This window comes from Emericellopsis atlantica (genome assembly GCF_019669845.1).
Source record: "Emericellopsis atlantica unplaced genomic scaffold F5Z01scaffold_10, whole genome shotgun sequence".
In the NCBI taxonomy this organism is placed as follows: Eukaryota; Fungi; Ascomycota; class Sordariomycetes; order Hypocreales; family Bionectriaceae; genus Emericellopsis; species Emericellopsis atlantica.
Genome location: NW_025764712.1, coordinates 460952 through 479304, shown reverse-complemented (window position 1 = coordinate 479304; position 18353 = coordinate 460952). Strand labels below are relative to the sequence as shown.

The 18353-nt window shown below is 57.8% G+C and overlaps 6 protein-coding genes across 6 annotated transcripts; 5 read left to right on the top strand and 1 right to left on the bottom strand.

Annotated features, from left to right (window-relative positions):
• Positions 1-1529: 1529 nt before the first annotated feature.
• Positions 1530-3643, top strand: F5Z01DRAFT_673299 (uncharacterized protein; the record flags this gene model as incomplete). The annotated part of the gene is made up of 2 exons (XM_046264926.1): positions 1530-1606; positions 1669-3643. The coding sequence occupies 2 exons, from the start codon at positions 1530-1532 to the stop codon at positions 3641-3643; spliced, it is 2052 nt and encodes a 683-aa protein (XP_046119272.1).
• Positions 3644-4384: 741 nt separating this feature from the next.
• F5Z01DRAFT_722093 (uncharacterized protein) lies at positions 4385-6968 on the top strand. Its single transcript, XM_046266596.1, has 2 exons — positions 4385-6431; positions 6485-6968. Exons 1-2 carry the CDS (start codon positions 4860-4862, stop codon positions 6521-6523), a joined length of 1611 nt encoding a protein of 536 aa, XP_046119271.1. The 5' UTR covers positions 4385-4859; the 3' UTR covers positions 6524-6968.
• A 478-nt stretch (positions 6969-7446) lies between these two features.
• Positions 7447-11348, top strand: F5Z01DRAFT_49476 (DNA polymerase family B-domain-containing protein). Its single transcript, XM_046260220.1, has 3 exons — positions 7447-8511; positions 8558-10374; positions 10428-11348. The coding sequence occupies exons 1-3, from the start codon at positions 7747-7749 to the stop codon at positions 11167-11169; spliced, it is 3324 nt and encodes a 1107-aa protein (XP_046119270.1). The 5' UTR covers positions 7447-7746; the 3' UTR covers positions 11170-11348.
• Positions 11349-12380: 1032 nt separating this feature from the next.
• F5Z01DRAFT_673296 (glutamate/Leucine/Phenylalanine/Valine dehydrogenase) lies at positions 12381-13796 on the top strand (the record flags this gene model as incomplete). The annotated part of the gene is made up of 2 exons (XM_046264925.1): positions 12381-12652; positions 12710-13796. The coding sequence occupies 2 exons, from the start codon at positions 12381-12383 to the stop codon at positions 13794-13796; spliced, it is 1359 nt and encodes a 452-aa protein (XP_046119269.1).
• Positions 13797-14207: 411 nt separating this feature from the next.
• F5Z01DRAFT_680891 (CoA-transferase family III domain-containing protein) lies at positions 14208-15476 on the top strand (the record flags this gene model as incomplete). The annotated part of the gene is made up of 2 exons (XM_046265636.1): positions 14208-14268; positions 14320-15476. The coding sequence occupies 2 exons, from the start codon at positions 14208-14210 to the stop codon at positions 15474-15476; spliced, it is 1218 nt and encodes a 405-aa protein (XP_046119268.1).
• Positions 15477-15662: 186 nt separating this feature from the next.
• F5Z01DRAFT_680890 (vacuolar sorting protein 1) lies at positions 15663-17988 on the bottom strand (the record flags this gene model as incomplete). Its single annotated transcript, XM_046265635.1, has 5 exons — positions 15663-15831; positions 15886-15970; positions 16023-17677; positions 17740-17874; positions 17936-17988. 5 exons carry the CDS (start codon positions 17986-17988, stop codon positions 15663-15665), a joined length of 2097 nt encoding a protein of 698 aa, XP_046119267.1.
• Positions 17989-18353: the final 365 nt, after the last annotated feature.

Sequence of the window (18353 nt, the reverse complement as noted above, 5' to 3'; positions counted from 1 at the left end):
TGGTTGTTTGTGATGTCGTCGTTTGCGCTGAATATTTTAGGTGATGTAGTTGACGACATCGACGACGCAAGGTTCGGTAGGGGACTTTTTTTCTACCAGGGTCCGAAGGCGTCGCGCCAGGACGCGTCGCATATAAGTAATTCATGAACAAGCATTTATTCCCTACAACAAAACGATACTATCAATACCTTGTTATTTTCAAGCTTTTGGAAATCAAAAGTTCGATCCCTAGTTTTTTTTTTTACTTTACTCGTTTCAACTGACACCGCACGGGCCAAAGACACACGTCCATGAATTTTAAACACTAGCACAGCAAACTTATTGCTGTCAGACTCTACCATGACATTAGCCAAGGAAATGTTGCCAAACTAAACAACCCTTTCGCTCGTTTTCTTTTGCACTGCCAGGGATGCTTTCTGCAATATTATGGCGACGCGCACGCGGCCCGAAGCTCATACGTATATAGAGTCGGGCGGCAGATGTAGGGTAAGTGGATGGATGAGGTTAGTATCAGAAGCAGCTGGCAACGTGCATGAGAGGTGCCAGACATCTCCCCAGCGTTCAGAGGTGACTATCATGCAGATCTGCTTTTGGAAACACCCTACGGCTCGAGTAATTGCTGGAGCTTCAACCAAGGTCCAAAACCGTGAGTATTGTCCGAGTCGGCCGCCAATCCTTCCCAGTCGTTGACATGCAATGCAATGCACATCGGGCTCCGGCGTGAGGTATCCACTTGGCCGACAGCCTGAGCAGGATCCGGCCCGGCTCTAGGTGATGGGGCCGGGTTCGGATAATCGAGAGTGTCAAATTGTCATTTCGGGTGAATCAGACCGAGTGTACAATCAGACCAGGCTGGACGATATTAAAATGAATCCAGTACGGGGTATTCGAGGTGCCTGAGGTGCCTAGTATGTTTGCCGAAGACCATTACTATATCCTTAAGAGTCGACCACTGTGCTCTGATTGGCCAGTATACCTTACCTACCCAGTGCACCTTCCTCTAGGCGGTTTACGGGGGAGTGCTGCTGCCTGAAGTAATGAGCGCCCGCCAAGTTGTCCGCCTCAAACGACGACCGACCAACATCCAAGTCGCTTGATATTTCGAGCTCTCCCTGCCTCTTCCTAAGAATGAGCTGGCGACTGGAGCTGTAGAAGAGGCCCAGTAAGCGATACTGCCCGCTGTCGCGGCCTCAACGCGCTGGCCTTGCCCTGGAGCGGCTCATCAACCGACACCCTTTTATTACCGGCAGATCACCGCGCGGAGGCGGAGTCGCTTGTTCAGATTCCAGATCTCACTGCGATTTTCAGCCGCTCGCCTCGAGCATACAGGGATCTCGTACAAACTTCACCCACCAGCAAGCGAGACCACAAAGAAGGGGATCGGTGACTGTATGGTACATGAACAGACGGTGGCAGGCAGATCTTCTTGTGGCCTGGCATGAGGAAGAGGTTGCACTACGTGTAGTTATCTCAGGGGCCTCTGCTCTCAACTGACGCCGTCTCGCGGACCAACCAACACCTTCCTACCAATGTGCGACGACCCGCCCAAGCAGAAACGTGGGCGCCAGAGCCGGCCAAAGGTCAAGACAGGCTGCACCAACTGCAAGTAAGAAAATAATCCTTGACCAATCAGATCGGGGAGATCTTTGCTCACATTAGAGCAAACAGGCAAAGGAGAATCAAGTGTGACGAGAAGCGTCCGGCATGCACTCAATGTGTTCGCAGCCACAAGGACTGTACTGGCTATCCTCCGCCTCCGCGCCATGCCGTGCCATACGCCGAGCTTCGTATAGCACCGAAGCCTGCCGTTGCCGCCGCGGCACCTACGCTGGCGAGCAATGCGGGAACATCGTTCCCGGGGCGCGAAAGGGGGCTCCCTCCCCGAAGGCTCAACCGCCAGCAGCAGACTGCACAGTCAGGCAGAGGAGGAGACTCGATATCGCCAGCGGGTTTCGCGCCATCGCCTGCCGGCAATCCATCACTCGATGTATATCGGCCTGCTAACAGCATCCCCTTGAAGGGTATTGAGATGCAGTACTTTGACTTGTTCCGGATTCACACAACATCAGAGTTGTCAGGGTACTTTGACTCCGTCTTCTGGACCCAGCGTGTCCTCCAAGAGTGCCATAGCGAGCCGGCCGTTCGCCACGCAACTATAGCACTCGGGGCACTCTACAAGACACTCGAGCAATCATGGCAATCACCGTCACCCACTGACGAGTCCAACCCGGTGCCGCCTTCGTCGACACATGACGGGAACGTCATGGGTCATTGGCAGGTGGCTGTACGACAGTACTCAGAGGCATGCAATGCCATGATGCTGCTCGACGGGCAAGCACCCGGCTCTCACCGTACGAGGCTCATGGCTAGTGTCTTGCTGGGCTCGTTCGACGCCTTTATTGGCGACCACAAGCAGGCGATCATCCAGGTCCAGAACGGACTCGGACTCCTGGCAACCCTGCGGCTCGACCGCCCCGGCCAACACAATTCGGGACTTTATGGCATCGAGGAGGAACTCGTCACCATCTTCCGCCGACTCGCTATACAAGCCAAATCCTACGATCTGGCCTTTCACTTTCAAGAACCATATGTCATCCGCCTGGACCCCGAGGAGCCTCTTCCGGAGAGTTCTTCGGCACCCTATCCTGAACGCCCATCCAGCTTTCTGTCGGCCCCGTCTCTAGACAGGCAATTTGCCAACCTGCGCGACGCTCGATTGGCATATGACCGCCTTTGCGAGCGAGGTCTGCGCTTCATAGAGCGACTGCACCAGATGAAACGGCACCCCTTTCCCCTCTTTCCGGCTTCATGGCGCCAGTACAGCCTGGGTTTCCAGACCGAGATTGACGACTGGAGCAACGCCTTCCGGCCATTGTTCGACTCTCGATTTTCCTCTCCCCATCTCACCGTGCAAGAAAGGTCCGGGATCGCAACGCTCAAGATGATGCAGATCAACATTAAGATTATCATGATGTGCCTGTTCAACAGCACCGAGTCCCACTTTGAGGTCTTTATGCCCCAGTTCCAGCAGATCGTGAGCCTCGGGCAAGAGATCATTGCGAACGACGAGAGGGAGGCACGGGACCAACGCTGTGCCTACCCACAGCGGTGTCTACACAGGCGATATGACGACCCGGCGGACGTCACGGCAGGGGGGTACACGGCGTATCATATCAGGCCGAGCTTCAGCGCAGAAATGGGCATCGTCCCTCCTCTGTTCGTCGTCGCGACCAAGTGCCGCGAAGGTATCTTGCGGAGGAAGGCCATCGCGCTGCTGCGTAGTAGTTCCCGACGGGAGGGCATGTGGGACAGCGGACTCGCTGCGCGCGTCGCCCAGCTAGTCATGGACCTCGAGGAGGCGGATGGCCCCGCGATGGCGCAGCCCCAACAGCAGCAGCAGCAGCAGCAGGGGATGCCGTTGCGTGTCGACACGTCTGCGATGGGGAGCGGCTATATCGTGCCGCACGGGGCATCTCCAGCCTCGCGCAACCGACCGATATCAGAGGAGAAACGCCTTATGATCCAGTCGATTGACTTTGACCTGCGAGCTAGGTTTGCTGACCTGCAGGTAGGGACGAGGTCTGCGGGCAACAGCATGGCAGAGGCGGATGACAAGAGGAGGCTATTGCACATTGTGTGGTGAGCATTTTTAATGGGTACAGAGTACCAATACCGTACTGTGTCCTTCCTAGGAAGTCCGCCTTTGCATATATTGATATATGATGCTAAATCGTGGATAGATAAGGTAGTCTAGTAGCACTAGCGGTCTTATCGAGGGTGATGTTTGTATAAAAAGGGGCTCGCGGGGCTAAGCGTGCCATGGAGTGATTGGCATTTCTGGCGAGGGGAGTGCTTTTGCTTCTGTAGTCCTTGTACTTTACTGTAAACTCAATTCAGACTTTATCGCACCTCACGGTCCACTCGGAATCGTGAGCCTTTAATGCGTCATCAAACGCGGAATGTATGAATGACACTTGTGACAGTGACACAGCGTAAGTGTGCGTGCATGATCGCGATGAACTTGTGGTGGTGGACCTGGTAGAGGACCTCCACATCCGCAGGCGGCCGTCTGTCAAAGGTATCTCCATCTCGTATGCTGCGCAGCAGCACCCTGCTCGACACGTATCTGAGCTGCGGCGTGTCAGTCATCAACATTGGGCGCGTATGACAACCTCAGCTACACATGTGCTGGTGCTGGACCAGTGCCAGCTGGTACCACAATGGGGGCTGTGAGCGTTTCCTAAAAAAAGAACAGGGGTTGTGACAAAATAATGCGGCTGCGAAGCCCCGATTGTACATGGGGACTGGTGTGGCTCATTATGTCCGGCAACACTGCCACTGTAGGCACGGAAGCCAAAGCCACTGGCGATCACTTCACTTCTGACGTTAGGCTACATACGTAATCTGGTGGGAGGGCCTCTCGCCCTGTTTCGCATCTCAACTCTTCTCCTCGTCAACTGACTTGTCCTCTCATTCTTTCCAAACTGCCCTTGCCCTCGGACTGACCTCATTCCGTCTCGTTCGCTTCCTCGCAGTCTCTCTTGGCGCACTCACTCTCGCTCACGCAAAGGCCCATCTGACGACGCCGCGCGTTACTGCTGCAAAGCCGAGCAAATCACGTCGGATCCATCATCCAATTGCGGGACAAACACAAACAGAATACCAGGATCCAACTTTTCCAGTCGCCAGCCAGCCTCGTAACCATTTTCACCGAGGCTGGACCCTCTCTTTCGCTCAAGGCGTCCTGGGGCAGTTGACGTCGCAACGCGCACTCATTCGCTGTGTCAGCGGCCGGCTTAATTTCCCTCTCGCCTTCGTTCTACAGCATCGGCATTCTCTAGTCGACGCGGTGCAGAGTCATGGCCTCCAACCAAGACTACTACTACTCCTCTGGCGCTCAGCAGCAGCAGCCAGGGTCCCATCTCCCACCGATACGGTCGCCCTCGCCCGTGTCCCTGCTGGATCCTCGCTACGCCAACTCACAAGCAGGCACGCCTGCGCCCTCCTACCACACGAACCCCTATGCCGCGCCGCCCTCCACGCTCGGCTACAACAAGACTCCCTCGCCCGCACCGTACCCACCAGACCAGCCCTCGCGCACGGGGCCGTCGCCCTTCGATACCGTTTTCGACGACAATGTGTACCCGGTGAACTCGAGACACGACCCTGCCGCCGCGAGCAACAGCGACATGTCGCAACCGGGCTACTACCAGCAGGATACGGGCTACTATGGCCAGGGACGCGGTGGCCCGAATCACCCAGAGGATATTCCGCTCCAAGACCACCCGGGGGGCAAATCAGGAGACCCTGAGATGCTCAACGACCATGTGTACGATACGCCCGACGGCTCGGGGAGGCGCAAGAAGAGGAAGCAAAAGATCGCGCTGGGCCAGCTGGGCATGATTGCATCGGACAAGAAGCGCATACCCTGGTGCGTCTACGTCTTCACCGTGGCCCAGATCGCCGTCTTCATTGGCGAGATTGTGCAGAACGGCATCCTCACAGGCTCGCCCATTATGATCAAGCCGCAGTTCAACTACATGATCGGGCCGTCGACGCAGGTCATGATCAACATGGGGGCTCGCTACGCCCCGTGCATGCACAACGTGCCCCAGATCCAGGGCTCCGACATTGAGGTCAAGTTCCTGTGTCCCAACGCCACCAGCTGGGATGAGACGTGCCCTCTGTCGACCCTCTGTGGCTTCGGCGGCGACGTGCCCGACCCCGTGTTTGACGGCAACGCGGACCAGACTCCGCAACCGAACCAGTGGTACCGCTTCATCATCCCCATGTTCCTGCATGCCGGCATCATCCACATTGGGTTCAACATGCTCCTGCAGCTGACCCTGGGACGGGAGATGGAGCAAGTCATCGGGTCCATCCGGTTCTTCCTCGTCTATGTGAGCTCTGGCATCTTTGGCTTCGTCATGGGCGGCAACTTTGCGCCGCCCGCGATTGCCTCGACCGGTGCTTCGGGTTCCATCTTTGGCATCCTGGCGCTCAACCTGCTCGATCTGCTGTACTCGTGGAGCGACCGCAAGAGCCCCGTCAAGGATCTCCTGTTCATCATTGCCGACATGATCATCTCCTTTGTCCTGGGTCTGCTGCCTGGCCTTGACAACTTCTCCCACATTGGCGGTTTCCTGATGGGTCTGGCCCTGGGCATCTCGGTCCTCCACTCGCCCAACGCCCTGCGTCTGCGGATCGGCCAGGACACGACGTACGCCCGGGTGACCGAGTCCGAGGCAGGCATCCAGCCCTTCCTCAAGAACCCCACGGCCTTCTTCAAGGGTCGTAAGCCCCTGTGGTGGGCGTGGTGGTTGGTGCGCGTCGGCGCCCTGATCCTGGTGGTGGTGGTCTTCATCTTCCTCATCACCAACTTTTACACCTCTGCGCACAGTTGCGACTGGTGCAAGTATCTCAGCTGCATTGTACGTCGGCTCTCGTCCAATTTTTCGGTGATCATCCTGCTAACAGCGACTAGCCCGTCAACAACTGGTGTGAGCTTGGCACCATTGAATAGACAAACTGTCATCTGTACAATAGAAAACAAACTGCAACACTCGGTCAATACAAGGACGGAGGCACTTTGGAGTAGACTTGTTTCCTCACAGCGTCGGCGTTCGGGACTTGGAGGCGGCATGACTTGTGGCTTTACCCTCCCTTTTCCGTATTGTTGGTCATGGCATTCGAGGTCAGGCATAGCGGGGACCTGCCCAGAAGAGTCTGATGAGAAAAAGAAATATTGCATAGCATCGCAATACAGAAATGATCACGTCTTCTGCTCATGATAGACAAGATGCTACTGTGTACTACACAGTGCGCTGTGTGATTGATTGCAGATGATCCTGAGTGAAGGCACTGTACCGGACTTGGCGCTGTTGCTCGTCGTCCCTATTTCAGCGCGACCTGTTCCCACACATAATTTTCCCCCTCGCAAGCTTGTTGTCGATGGACTCAACGCGGTCGCCGCAGCACTCGTCGAGCGCTTCGATAATCTTATTCGCGAGTGATCAATTAATTGGTAAGTCTATTCCGCCATCGACAGCCTACAATGATGATTTCTTCTTGCGCAAAACTACTGAATCCGCCCATTGGGTGCTTCTGTTGATTTACGAAGATTGGGTAATTCTGAGTACAGCTTCTGGCTTCCTCCTCCTGTTCTCCTCCGTCTTGTGCATGGACAGTTGCTGACAAGTCAAAAGTATTTTCTCATTTACTATGGTAATATAGAGGTCCTAGCTCGATGCGTTGCGAAAGGGTGGTTGCCATTCTTCTGAGCAGAACTCAGACTGCGCAAGCTCGTAACCGCAATTGCAGATACGATGGTAGATAGTACCTCAATACATGTTACTCTCAATTTATATGCATGTTACTCTCAATTTCTCAGTGCAAGTGAACAAGATGACCTCCAGAGACGCTCGTCAACCAGAGCTTCGCACAGCTCCTGATCAAGCCTAGAGGTGCCACCCACGATCACGTGCTCTCGAATCAATTTACGCGTGGCGGGACCCGCGCTCACGTCACGACACGCGAAGCGCGTTCCCTGGCCAAAGGTCGTGTCAGTTTCGTCTTGCCTTGCCATATCATACCATACAACCATTTGCGTGCACCATCAACTTTGGACCCTCACAGCTCCGGTCGCCTTTCCACCACGAACCATTCGATCGTCTTCCAATTGCTACCCATGATTCATCTACTGTGAACAAACCCTTTTCCTCAGCTTCGCTCTGCTTAACGGCAGCCATGGCATCGACGGTCCTCCCCCAGAAACGAGTTCTTGGCGAGTCCAAGACCTGCCAGAACATCCCCTCGACGCCCTCGGCCGCGAAGAAGCGCAAGACTGGCGATTTCGGCTCCTCGCCCGCGACCGCGCGGATCCCCGGTTCGCAATATGGCCCTCGGAGCAAGATGCCTGGGTCTAGTCAGCCCAAGAGTGCCTTTGAGTCCGAGGTGCTCGAGAAGCTCAGCCAGGACATCTCGTCCGCGAAGCAGAACAGCGCGGACAAGGACCAGAGCTGGGACCGGCCGCCCGTGGAAGACTTTATCCCCGCGCGGGACGCCTTGATCTTCCAGAGCATCGAGGCGGAAGATGGCACGCTGCACGGGGGCCGCGCGACGGTGAAGCTGTTTGGCGTCACGGAAAAGGGCAACTCGGTCATGCTGCATGTGACGGACTTCAAACACTACCTCTACGTGGCGGCCCCGGTGTCGTTCCAACCGCAGGACTGCCCGGCGTTCAAGGCGTACCTCGAGACGCAGGTTGCGCAGCACCAGCCTGCGATCCACTCGGTCCAGCTGCTCATGCGGGAGAGCATGTACGGCTTCCAAGGCAATGTGACGAACCCGTACCTGAAGATCACGGTGACGGATCCCAAGTACATTACCAAGGTGCGGATGTTGATCAAGGACGGCAACGCGAACTGGAAGGGCATGTGGAAGGCTGTCGACGGTGGTATCATGACGTTTGACAACATCCAGTATGTCCTGCGCTTCATGGTGGATACCAAGGTACGTGTATGGTCCCCTGACGCTGAACTCAATCTGACGAGGACAGTTGCAAGGCATGGCCTGGGCGGAAGCCCCCGCGGGCAAGTACAAGCTCATCCCGGACCACATTCGACAGTCCAACTGCCAGATCGAGGCCGAAGTCGACTACCGCGACTTTATCGCACACGAACCCAAGGGGGAATGGGTCAAGATGGCGCCGCTGCGTATCCTGTCCTTTGACATTGAGTGCTGCGGGCGGAAAGGTATCTTCCCGGAAGCAGACCAAGACCCCGTCATCCAGATTGCCAACGTCGTCACAAAGTACGGAGAGAAGAAGCCGTTTGTGCGCAACGTGTTCTGCCTGGACACGACCAGCTCAATCGTGGCGACGCATGTCATCGAATTCGACAAGGAGGAGAAGATGCTCAAGGCGTGGCAAGAGTTCCTGCTGCGCATTGACCCCGACGTGATCACGGGCTACAACATTGCCAACTTCGACTTTCCGTATCTCCTGGACCGCGCCAAGCACCTCAAGGTGCACGGGTTCGACCACTGGTCTCGCATCCCCGGCGTGGTGTCCAAGGTGAAGGAGACCAACTTTTCCAGCAAGCAGCTCGGCAACCGCGATTCGAAGACGACCAACACCAACGGTCGACTGCAGCTTGACCTGCTGCAACTCATTCAGAGAGATCATCACCTGCGAAGTTACACTTTGAACTCTGTCTGCTCGCACTTTTTGAACGAGCAGAAGGAGGATGTCCACTACACCATGATCACCGAGCTATTCAACGGGACGCCCGAGTCACGACGTCGTCTCGCGCTGTACTGTCTGAAGGATGCCTATCTGCCACAGCGACTCATGGACAAGCTCTCTTGTCTCGAGAACTACACGGAGATGGCCCGTGTGACGGGTGTGCCCTTCAACATGATCCTGTCTCGCGGTCAGCAGATTCGCTTCATCAGTCAACTCTACCGTCGTGGCCTCGACCAGAAGCTGGTCATTCCCGACCTGAAGCCAGAGGGCGGTGACGAACAGTACGAGGGTGCCACGGTCATTGAGCCCGTCAGGGGGTACTACGACCAGCCGATCGCCACGCTCGACTTTGCGTCGCTGTACCCCAGTATCATGCAGGCCCACAACCTCTGCTACACGACGCTGGTGAACAAGTCGGTCATCCAGAAGCTCAATCTCGTCAAGGACGAGGACTACATCGTCACACCCAATGGCGACACGTTTGTGACCACCAAGCAAAGAAAGGGGCTGCTCGCCCAGATTCTTGAGGAACTGCTGCTCGCGCGTAAGCAGGCCAAACGAGAGTTGGCGCAGGAGACGGACCCTTTCAAAAAGGCCGTGCTGAACGGTCGCCAGCTGGCGCTCAAGGTCACGGCCAACAGTGTGTACGGGTTGACGGGCGCGTCGCAGACGGGCAAGCTCCCGTGTCTCGAGATTGCGCGGAGCACGACGAGTTTCGGCCGCCAGATGATTGAGATGACGCGCGACGAGGTGGAGAAGAAGTTTACAATTGCGAATGGGTACGCGCACGACGCGCAGGTCATCTACGGTGACACGGATTCGGTCATGGTCAAGTTTGGGACCGGGGACCTCGCCGAGGCGATGAAGCTGGGCGAGGAGGCGTCGGGCTTTGTGACGTCCAAGTTTGTGAAGCCGATCAAGCTCGAGTTTGAGAAAGTGTACTTTCCGTACCTGCTCATCAACAAGAAGCGCTATGCCGGGCTGTACTGGACCCGACCCGACAAGCACGACAAGATGGACACCAAGGGTATTGAGACGGTCCGACGTGACAACTGCACGCTGGTGCAGACTGTCATTGAGAAGGTGCTGCGGATGATTCTCATAGATCGGGACGTCCCAGGCGCTCAGGAGTAAGCATCTCCTGTCCATGATTTACAATGTTTTGTGTCACTGACTCTCGCAGGTACGTCAAGGATATGATTGCGGACCTGCTGCAGAACAAGGTGGACATGTCGAAGCTGGTCATCACCAAGGCGCTGACCAAGGACGACTATGCCGCAAAGCAAGCGCACGTGGAGCTAGCGCAGCGGATGAAGAAGCGCGATGCCGGCTCGGCGCCCGGTCTGGGGGACCGCGTGGCGTACGTGATGGTGCGCGGCGCGGCGGGCGCGAAGAACTACGAAAAGTCGGAAGACCCTATCTACGTGTTGGAGAACAACGTGCCCATTGACACGCGGTACTACCTGGACAACCAGCTGGCGAAGCCGCTGGGCCGCATCTTTGAGCCCATCCTGGGGGAGACCAAGGCCAACTCGCTGCTGACGGGTGCGCACACGCGAACAATCTCTGTGGCGGCGCCGTCGGTGGGCGGTCTGATGAAGTTTGCCAAGAAGACGCAAACGTGCATGGGGTGCAAGAAGCCGCTGACGGGCAAGGAGGAGAGCGCGGGGGCCGTGTGCAGCAACTGCGCGCCGCGGGTGGGCGAGCTGTACAAGAAGACGCTGAATCGCGTGTCGGACCTGGAGGTGCGGTTCGGGCGGCTGTGGACGCAGTGCCAGCGGTGCCAGGGCAGCATGCACTGCGAGGTGATCTGCAGCAGCAAGGACTGTCCTATTTTCTACATGCGGATGAAGACCAAGAAGGACCTGGAGGACGCGGGCAAGGAGCTGACGAGGTTTGACGCGGACCAGGCCGCGATGTGGTAGGGATGAAGGGCCTCTCTCTGAGGTCTCCCTCTCTTGAGAGAGACAGCATTATATGGCGTTTGGAGCAGAGTATATTGCCTTGGCATGGATATGTTAGGCCACTGGGACCTTTGGAGTAGTTTATGTGCCTGAATGGCTTGCTGGAACCTTGGACATGAATACAACGTGTCATCTCATTGCCGTCTGCATGTGTGGTGAGGTATTAGCCATGAATTGTTCGCTTCGAGCTCGCGTGCGCAAACGTCCGTCCATCTTGGTGGGAGCTCCGATATCGCTGCCCGTAGAGAGTACCACCGGTAGCACCGAGATGTCCGAAGATAAACCCGCCCAGCGCGCAGGCGGGACGGATCGCTGAAATCAGATAAAGCAAGGTGATGGACAGGCACAAGGTCTCGACTGTGCGAGGGTAAGAGAATAAGTCGGGTGCGGCTTTTTCGACCAAATTGGCTCAAAGGACTTTCTTTTGTCTTGGCTCCACGACTCCACGCTTGGAGGAGCAGGAGGAGCATAGCTAATCGGGAACGTTTGATGCATAATAACTACGCAGACCAATCATTGAATAGAGCAGGTAAAGATGTAGTAACTCGCAAGAGGTAATATGCAGGGACTGGCTGGCTACGAGTGGCGTCTTGGAACAGCATTCACGTTGAAGACCTGGTAGTAGGGTATCAAGGTCCGACGAGCGGAGCGACGTCATCCATTCACGTACTACGTTAGATGGACCACATCTTGCTCTTAGTCGTGTCTCTTACTTTTTCTTTGCGTGGGATGATGGGGGCGGACAAGAACGTTATCGGGCTACTATGTCCCGTACCCTCTTTTTTTTTTTCATTGCCATTGCTTCTATTCAACCTGGTCGAGGAGGGATTTGCCTGCTTGGCTTCCGTGGAGCGATGATCGGAGCGCACCAGGCTAACGACGCTCAGCTACGTCCAGCCGTGACGAAAGGTTTCATGTCAACGCATCCGTCTGTCGTGGGCCTCGCTGGAGGCGAGAGATAAGAGCGCGGCGGGTGGGATGAATGGATGAATGAATGGGCCTGGCGAGGGCACATATAGATATGCCTCCATCACGCCCTAGGCTGGTGTGCCTGGATCTGCTCCTGATCCCTCACTCTTCTCGTTGACCTTGTCGTTGAAGCTCAATCGCTATCGCATCACCACCAACAGCTACAGAGCAGGCAAGGAAAAGGAAAGACAAAGAAGCCCAGCATGTCCAACTACCCCAGCGAGCCCGAGTTTGAGCAGGCCTACAAGGAGCTCGCGTCCACGCTCGAGGACAGCACCTTGTTCGACAAGTTCCCCCAGTACCGCACCGCCCTCGAGGTCGCCTCCGTCCCCGAGCGCGTCATCCAGTTCCGCGTCGTCTGGGAGGACGACGCCGGCAAGCTGCGCGTCAACAGGGGCTACCGCGTCCAGTTCAACTCGGCCCTGGGGCCCTACAAGGGTGGCCTGCGCTTCCACCCCTCGGTCAACCTGTCCATGTATGTACACCCTTCTTACCAGACACAATGAGCCCTACTGACCTGACCCCCCCCCAGCCTCAAGTTCCTCGGCTTCGAGCAGATCTTCAAGAATGCCCTCACGGGCCTCAACATGGGCGGCGGCAAGGGCGGTGCCGACTTTGACCCCAAGGGCAAGTCGGACAACGAGATCCGCCGCTTCTGCCAGGCGTTTATGCGCGAGCTGAGCAAGCACATTGGCGCCGACACGGACGTGCCCGCGGGCGACATTGGCGTGTCCGGCCGCGAGATTGGCTACATGTTCGGCGCCTACCGCCAGGCGCGCAACCGCTGGGACGGCGTCCTGACCGGCAAGGGCCTCACCTGGGGCGGCTCCCTAATCCGCCCCGAGGCCACGGGCTACGGCCTCGTCTACTACGTCGCCCACATGCTCGAGCACGCCGGCCGCGGCACCTTTGCCGGCAAGCGCGTCGCCCTCTCCGGCTCGGGCAACGTCGCCCAGTACGCCGCCCTCAAGTGCATCGAGCTCGGCGCCACCGTCGTCTCCCTCTCCGACTCTCAGGGCGCCCTCATCGCCACCACCGACGCCGGCTTCTCCGCTCGCCAGATTGAGACCATTGCCCAGCTCAAGGTCGAGCGCAAGGCCCTGACCGCCTTTGACCAGAACGGCAGCTTCAAGTACGTCGCCGGCGCCCGCCCCTGGACCCACGTCGGCAAGGTCGACATTGCCCTCCCGAGCGCCACCCAGAACGAGGTCTCGGGCGACGAGGCCAAGGCTCTCGTCGAGGCTGGCTGCTTCGCCGTCGCCGAGGGCAGCAACATGGGCTGCACCCAGGACGCCATTGACGTCTTTGAGGCCGAGCGCCGCGCCAAGGGCCAGCAGGCCGTCTGGTACGCGCCCGGCAAGGCGGCCAACTGCGGCGGCGTCGCCGTCTCCGGTCTCGAGATGGCCCAGAACTCGCAGCGCTACTCGTGGACCCAGGAGGAGGTCGACCGCAAGCTGCAGGAGATTATGAAGTCGGCCTTTGACGACGGCCTCGCCACCGCCAAGGAGTACGTCAAGGCCGCCGACGGCGAGCTGCCCAGCCTCGTGGCCGGCAGCAACATTGCCGGCTTCATCAAGGTCGTGCGCGCCATGCACGATCAGGGCGACTGGTTTGCCTGAGCTGGCTCTTTCCTTCTTGTTTTCTTGCTTTTCTTTCTAGACATGGAATTCGGGCACAGAGCGTGGTAGATGGAACATGGAAGGCGTTTGGCGCAGGCAGGTGGCTGGGCATGGCCCTGGACAACGATATCACATAGATCGATAGATGACAATGACCTTGATCACGACTATTCTCAGTCAAGCACGTGAGTCTCCAAGACGAGAGCGTGGTGAATACCCCGGACCGTATCCCCGCATTGACCCCAACGGGGATCCCTCCATCCTCCTCCTCCTCCTCCTCCTCCTCACGAGCCTCGGCAACAGTCGCGGTTATTCAATTCCGTGGCATAAATGAAAGATCCCATCATGCCAATAATTCGCTGATGAAGTAAACATCAACACTCACTTCAGCGCCCTGATCCATCGACAACCATGGCGTCAGCACCGCCTCTCACGGGCATCAAGGTCCTCGAGTTCGCCGGCCTCGCGCCTGGTGAGTCTAAGCATGATAAAGAAAACAAGAGCCACCACTGACAACAAAAAGGCCCCTTTGCGGGCATGCTCCTTGCCGACGCGGGCGCATCCGTCCTCCGCATCGACCGCGCCATCCCCGACAAGACACACCACCCGTCACACCCTCCACCGCCCACGGGCGACTTGCTCGTGCGGCACAAGACCTCTGTGGCCGTCAATCTCAAGGATCCCGCCGGCGTCGCCCTCGTCAAGCGTCTCGCCGCCCAGTCTGACGTCCTCATCGACCCCTTCCGTCCAGGCGTCCTCGAGAAGCTCGGGCTCGGCCCAGACGTCCTGCTCGCCCTCCATCCGGGCCTCATCTACGGTCGCATGACGGGGTTCCGTCGAGACGGACGGTACAAGGACATGGCCGGCCACGATATCAACTACCTCGCCGTGTCCGGTGCCCTTAACCTCCTCGGTAGAGACGGCGAGAAGCCCCATCCGCCCTGGAACATCCTCGCTGACTTCGCCGGTGGCGGCGCCATGCTCTTCCAAGGCGTCCTCCTCGCCCTCGCCGCGCGTCACGCCTCGGGGCGAGGCCAGGTCGTCGAGGCCAACATGGTCGACGGCGCGTCGTACCTGGCCACGTTCCCCCGGATGGCGCTCAAGACACCATTCGGCGACAAGGGGCGTGGCAGGAACATGCTCGACGGCGGCTGTCCGTGGTACGACACCTACGAGACCAAGGATGGCGGGTACATGTCCGTTGGCGCGCTGGAGCCGCACTTCTTCGCCATCCTGATGAAGGGCCTCGGTCTGGACGGGCAGGGGTGGGAAGAGAGCCGAGTCGACGAGAGCCGGTGGCCTGAACTCAAGGCCCTGTATGAGAAGACGTTTAAGAGCAAGACACGAAAGGAGTGGGAGGACATCTTTGACGGCACGGATGCCTGCTGCACGCCTGTCCTGGGCTACCACGAGTTGGAGACGCAGTCGGGGCGCGAGGGCGATCAGAGACCGGCCGTGACCTTGCGAGGCACGCCTTGCCTGGCGGTGCATCAGAAGTCTGACCCCAGTGGCGCGCGGGGACAGGGTAAAGGTGTCGAGGGAGGTGGCTACACGGGCTTCGCGCTGGGTGCGGGTGAAGGAGGCGAGGAGACGCTCAAACAATGGGCTGGATGGGTGCGCGGACGGGAGTATGATGTGGAAAAGGGCGGTCTGGTGCTCAAGGGTAAAGCTCGCCTGTAAAGTAGATACACAATGATAACCAAGCCTTTTACATACACGTAATCATTAGTTCAGTCTACTACTCTAACGTACGTCCCCCTTGATACCCGTGGAATCGAAAAACCTGTGGGAGAAAGGCCCCATTTGTGTCCCCAACGCCCGTATTGACGATGGGGGTGATAGATCCATCCATCTCTAGCCGGCCGTCTACTGCACCTGGCTGACAATCTCGCTGGCTTTGCCGAGCGACTCCACCATCTGCTGGCACTCCTTCCTCCGGCGGATCGTAAAGTCGCTCTCCTTGAGGAGGTCGTCGACGTTGTCCGTCCTGTACATGTTCTCCAGCAGCTCGCGCTGCATCTCTTCCTTGGTAAATCTGTGTCATGGTCAGCACGGGGTCCAATAGTCCATGGCCAGGATTTCGACGTACTGCACGAGAGTGAGCATGATGGCCTTGGGCACCATGTCGATCATGGTCCGCTTGACAATGCTAAAGTAAGAGGAGATGAGCAGTTCTAGCATGGTTAGCATTGTGATCATCGCCCTACCCCATAGAATCAGACTCACTAATGACTTCCACCTCAATGTTCTCGCGCTCCGACAGCGTGCCAGAGGCCTTGAGCGTGGGCGGGGGCGCCTCCATGGCCGCGGCCTTCTTCTTGTTCTTGGCAGCGAAGAAGCTGCCAAAGAACCCGCCGTTCGCATTGTCCGGCTCGGGCACCGTCGGGCTCGTGGCCCGGGGCGTCGACGACTGCGGCAGGGGCTTGCCCGTCTTGGGGTCGACCTGCACCGGCTTGGCCGGGTTATGGCGCTCGTTGACAATCGCCATGGCCTTGTGCCCGCTGAGGAAGTCCGGGTGGCCCGTGTTGACGTAGCACGCCTCCATGGCCACCAGATCCCGCACGAGCTTGTTGGTCGGCTCCATGGACTTTTTGAAAAACGCAATCACCACGCCGTGCATCTTCTCCTTCAGCGACGGGTAGCGGCGGTACAGCTGCTTGCTCAGCAGGCTCGACAGGATCCGCACCAGCTCGTCGTACACCAACGACACACACTTCAGGCTGGGGTCCTCGATCCTCTTGATCTGCTGCTTGACAATCAGCTCAAAGGCCGTCGTCCCCACAAAGAGGGCCGGCGAGGAACCGGACGAGTTGTACAGAATGGTGCGAATGTCCACGTCCTTGACAACGTCAAAGGGGTCGAGCGCCTTGACGCCGTTCGAGAAGAGCTCGTGGAACACAAAGCTGATACGCGCACCGCCAGAGAGCTCCGTGCTGGACAGCTCCGTGTTATTGCCATCCAGAACGGTGCGCCACTCGTTCGTAAACTCGGTGATAATGTTGAGAACCACGTTGGCGCTGTTGCCCAGCATCGACGGACCCAGGCTCTCGAGCTCAGAGCTGTACTTTTGCAACGAGCTGGAGATGCGGGCCTTGATGTCGGGCAGGGTCTGCTTGATGTGCATCATCAAGATGAGGTTGAGTTTCCGGGCCAGATAAGGCGTTCCACAGTACGAGCTCTTATTCCTATAGGCCTTGTGGTTGTCGAAAAAGTTCTTCTCAGCCTCCAGCGCCGCGTTGATCGCCTTTTTGTTGTCAATGTCGCGCTGGCCACGGTTGACCACAGGGACGTAGCCGAGACGCAGGGGGATGACACGGTTGCTCAGGATGTCAATGACATCGGTGCCTTCATCCATCAGATCGACCTTTGTGAGCACACCAATCGTCCGTTGACCCTCGGGATCGACCTCGCGCGCTAGCTTCAGACCGTCCGAGTTGGCCAGGTCGATGTTGGCCGCCGTGACCGCGAGGATGATGGCGTTGGACTTGCCAATGTACTTGAGAACCATTTCGCGAATCTGACGCTCGATATCCCGCGGCTGGTCGCCCACAGGCACTTTGGTGAGACCGGGCAGATCGACCAATGTCAGTGTGAGGACGTTGGGCGAGTAGATTCGGAGGTTGATGGGGGCGGCCGAGATACCGGCATTTCGTCCTGTCTTGGCGTCTGTCTCTCTCGCAATCTCCTCGCGAATCTTATGAAAGTCAAAAAACTTCTGTCCGGGAATGTGCAGGAACTCTCCCCACTCGTCCCTGTTGGCCGCCTTGTCCGTGTCCGTGTTGATGGCCTCCTCTTCTTTCACACCGTTTTCCTGGGCCGGGCGGTTGATGAGCTGGAGTACGAGCGGTCGTCGCGTGCAGATACCGGCACCACGGGGCAAGCTACATAGGTTCCGTCGTCAGCATCGGACTGGGCGTTTACTGGTTTCGTGTCGTGTACTCACAAGTCGCGCCCGACGATATTCTCCAACACCGAGGACTTTCCACTCGACTGACTGCCCACGACGGCAATCTGGGGCAGGTCGATGGGGTTGTTGACGCCGACGGTTGCAAAGACATCCTGAAGCTTGTTCACGAGACTGGGCACATGGTTGTTAGCAGATGGGACGGCCTGATGCGCAGAGAGAGCCTGCCACGTACGTGATGAGCGCCGGGTCAGAGATGCCACCCGGCACAGCAAGTGAGGCGCTCATGATGGATATGATCGCTTGGGCGCGTGCGTGAGGTGGGGGAGGACGTGGAAGACTGGCGTCGAAACCGTTGGGAGCTGGCGAACCTTGGGAGGAAGCCTCCTGACTCGCGGGGTGGGAGGAGCGTTCGTGACGGTGAGGGTGCGCGGGACGCCTGAGCTTGCGTGTCTAGCGGTCTGGTCTGTCCGCGTAGCTAGGATGTTGTCGGCAGCTATGCTGTGATGCCGAGGGGTCTGTCGATGGTGGTTTGGGGGGGGGGGGGGGGGGGGGAATTTTCGCGAGGCCGCGTACGTTAACACGGCCCTACCCTGACCGACAGCACCCGGGCAGATGGGCCGTTACGACGAACGGGCCCCCCGGGGGCATAA

Coding starts and splice junctions, on each gene's coding strand:
- F5Z01DRAFT_722093 (XM_046266596.1), top strand. CDS start 4,860: ATGGCCTCCAACCAAGACTACTACTACTCCTCTGGCGCTCAGCAGCAG. Junction 6,432..6,484: donor GCAAGTATCTCAGCTGCATT/GTACGTCGGCTC, acceptor AACAGCGACTAG/CCCGTCAACAACTGGTGTGA.
- F5Z01DRAFT_49476 (XM_046260220.1), top strand. CDS start 7,747: ATGGCATCGACGGTCCTCCCCCAGAAACGAGTTCTTGGCGAGTCCAAG. Junction 8,512..8,557: donor GCTTCATGGTGGATACCAAG/GTACGTGTATGG, acceptor TGACGAGGACAG/TTGCAAGGCATGGCCTGGGC. Junction 10,375..10,427: donor GACGTCCCAGGCGCTCAGGA/GTAAGCATCTCC, acceptor TGACTCTCGCAG/GTACGTCAAGGATATGATTG.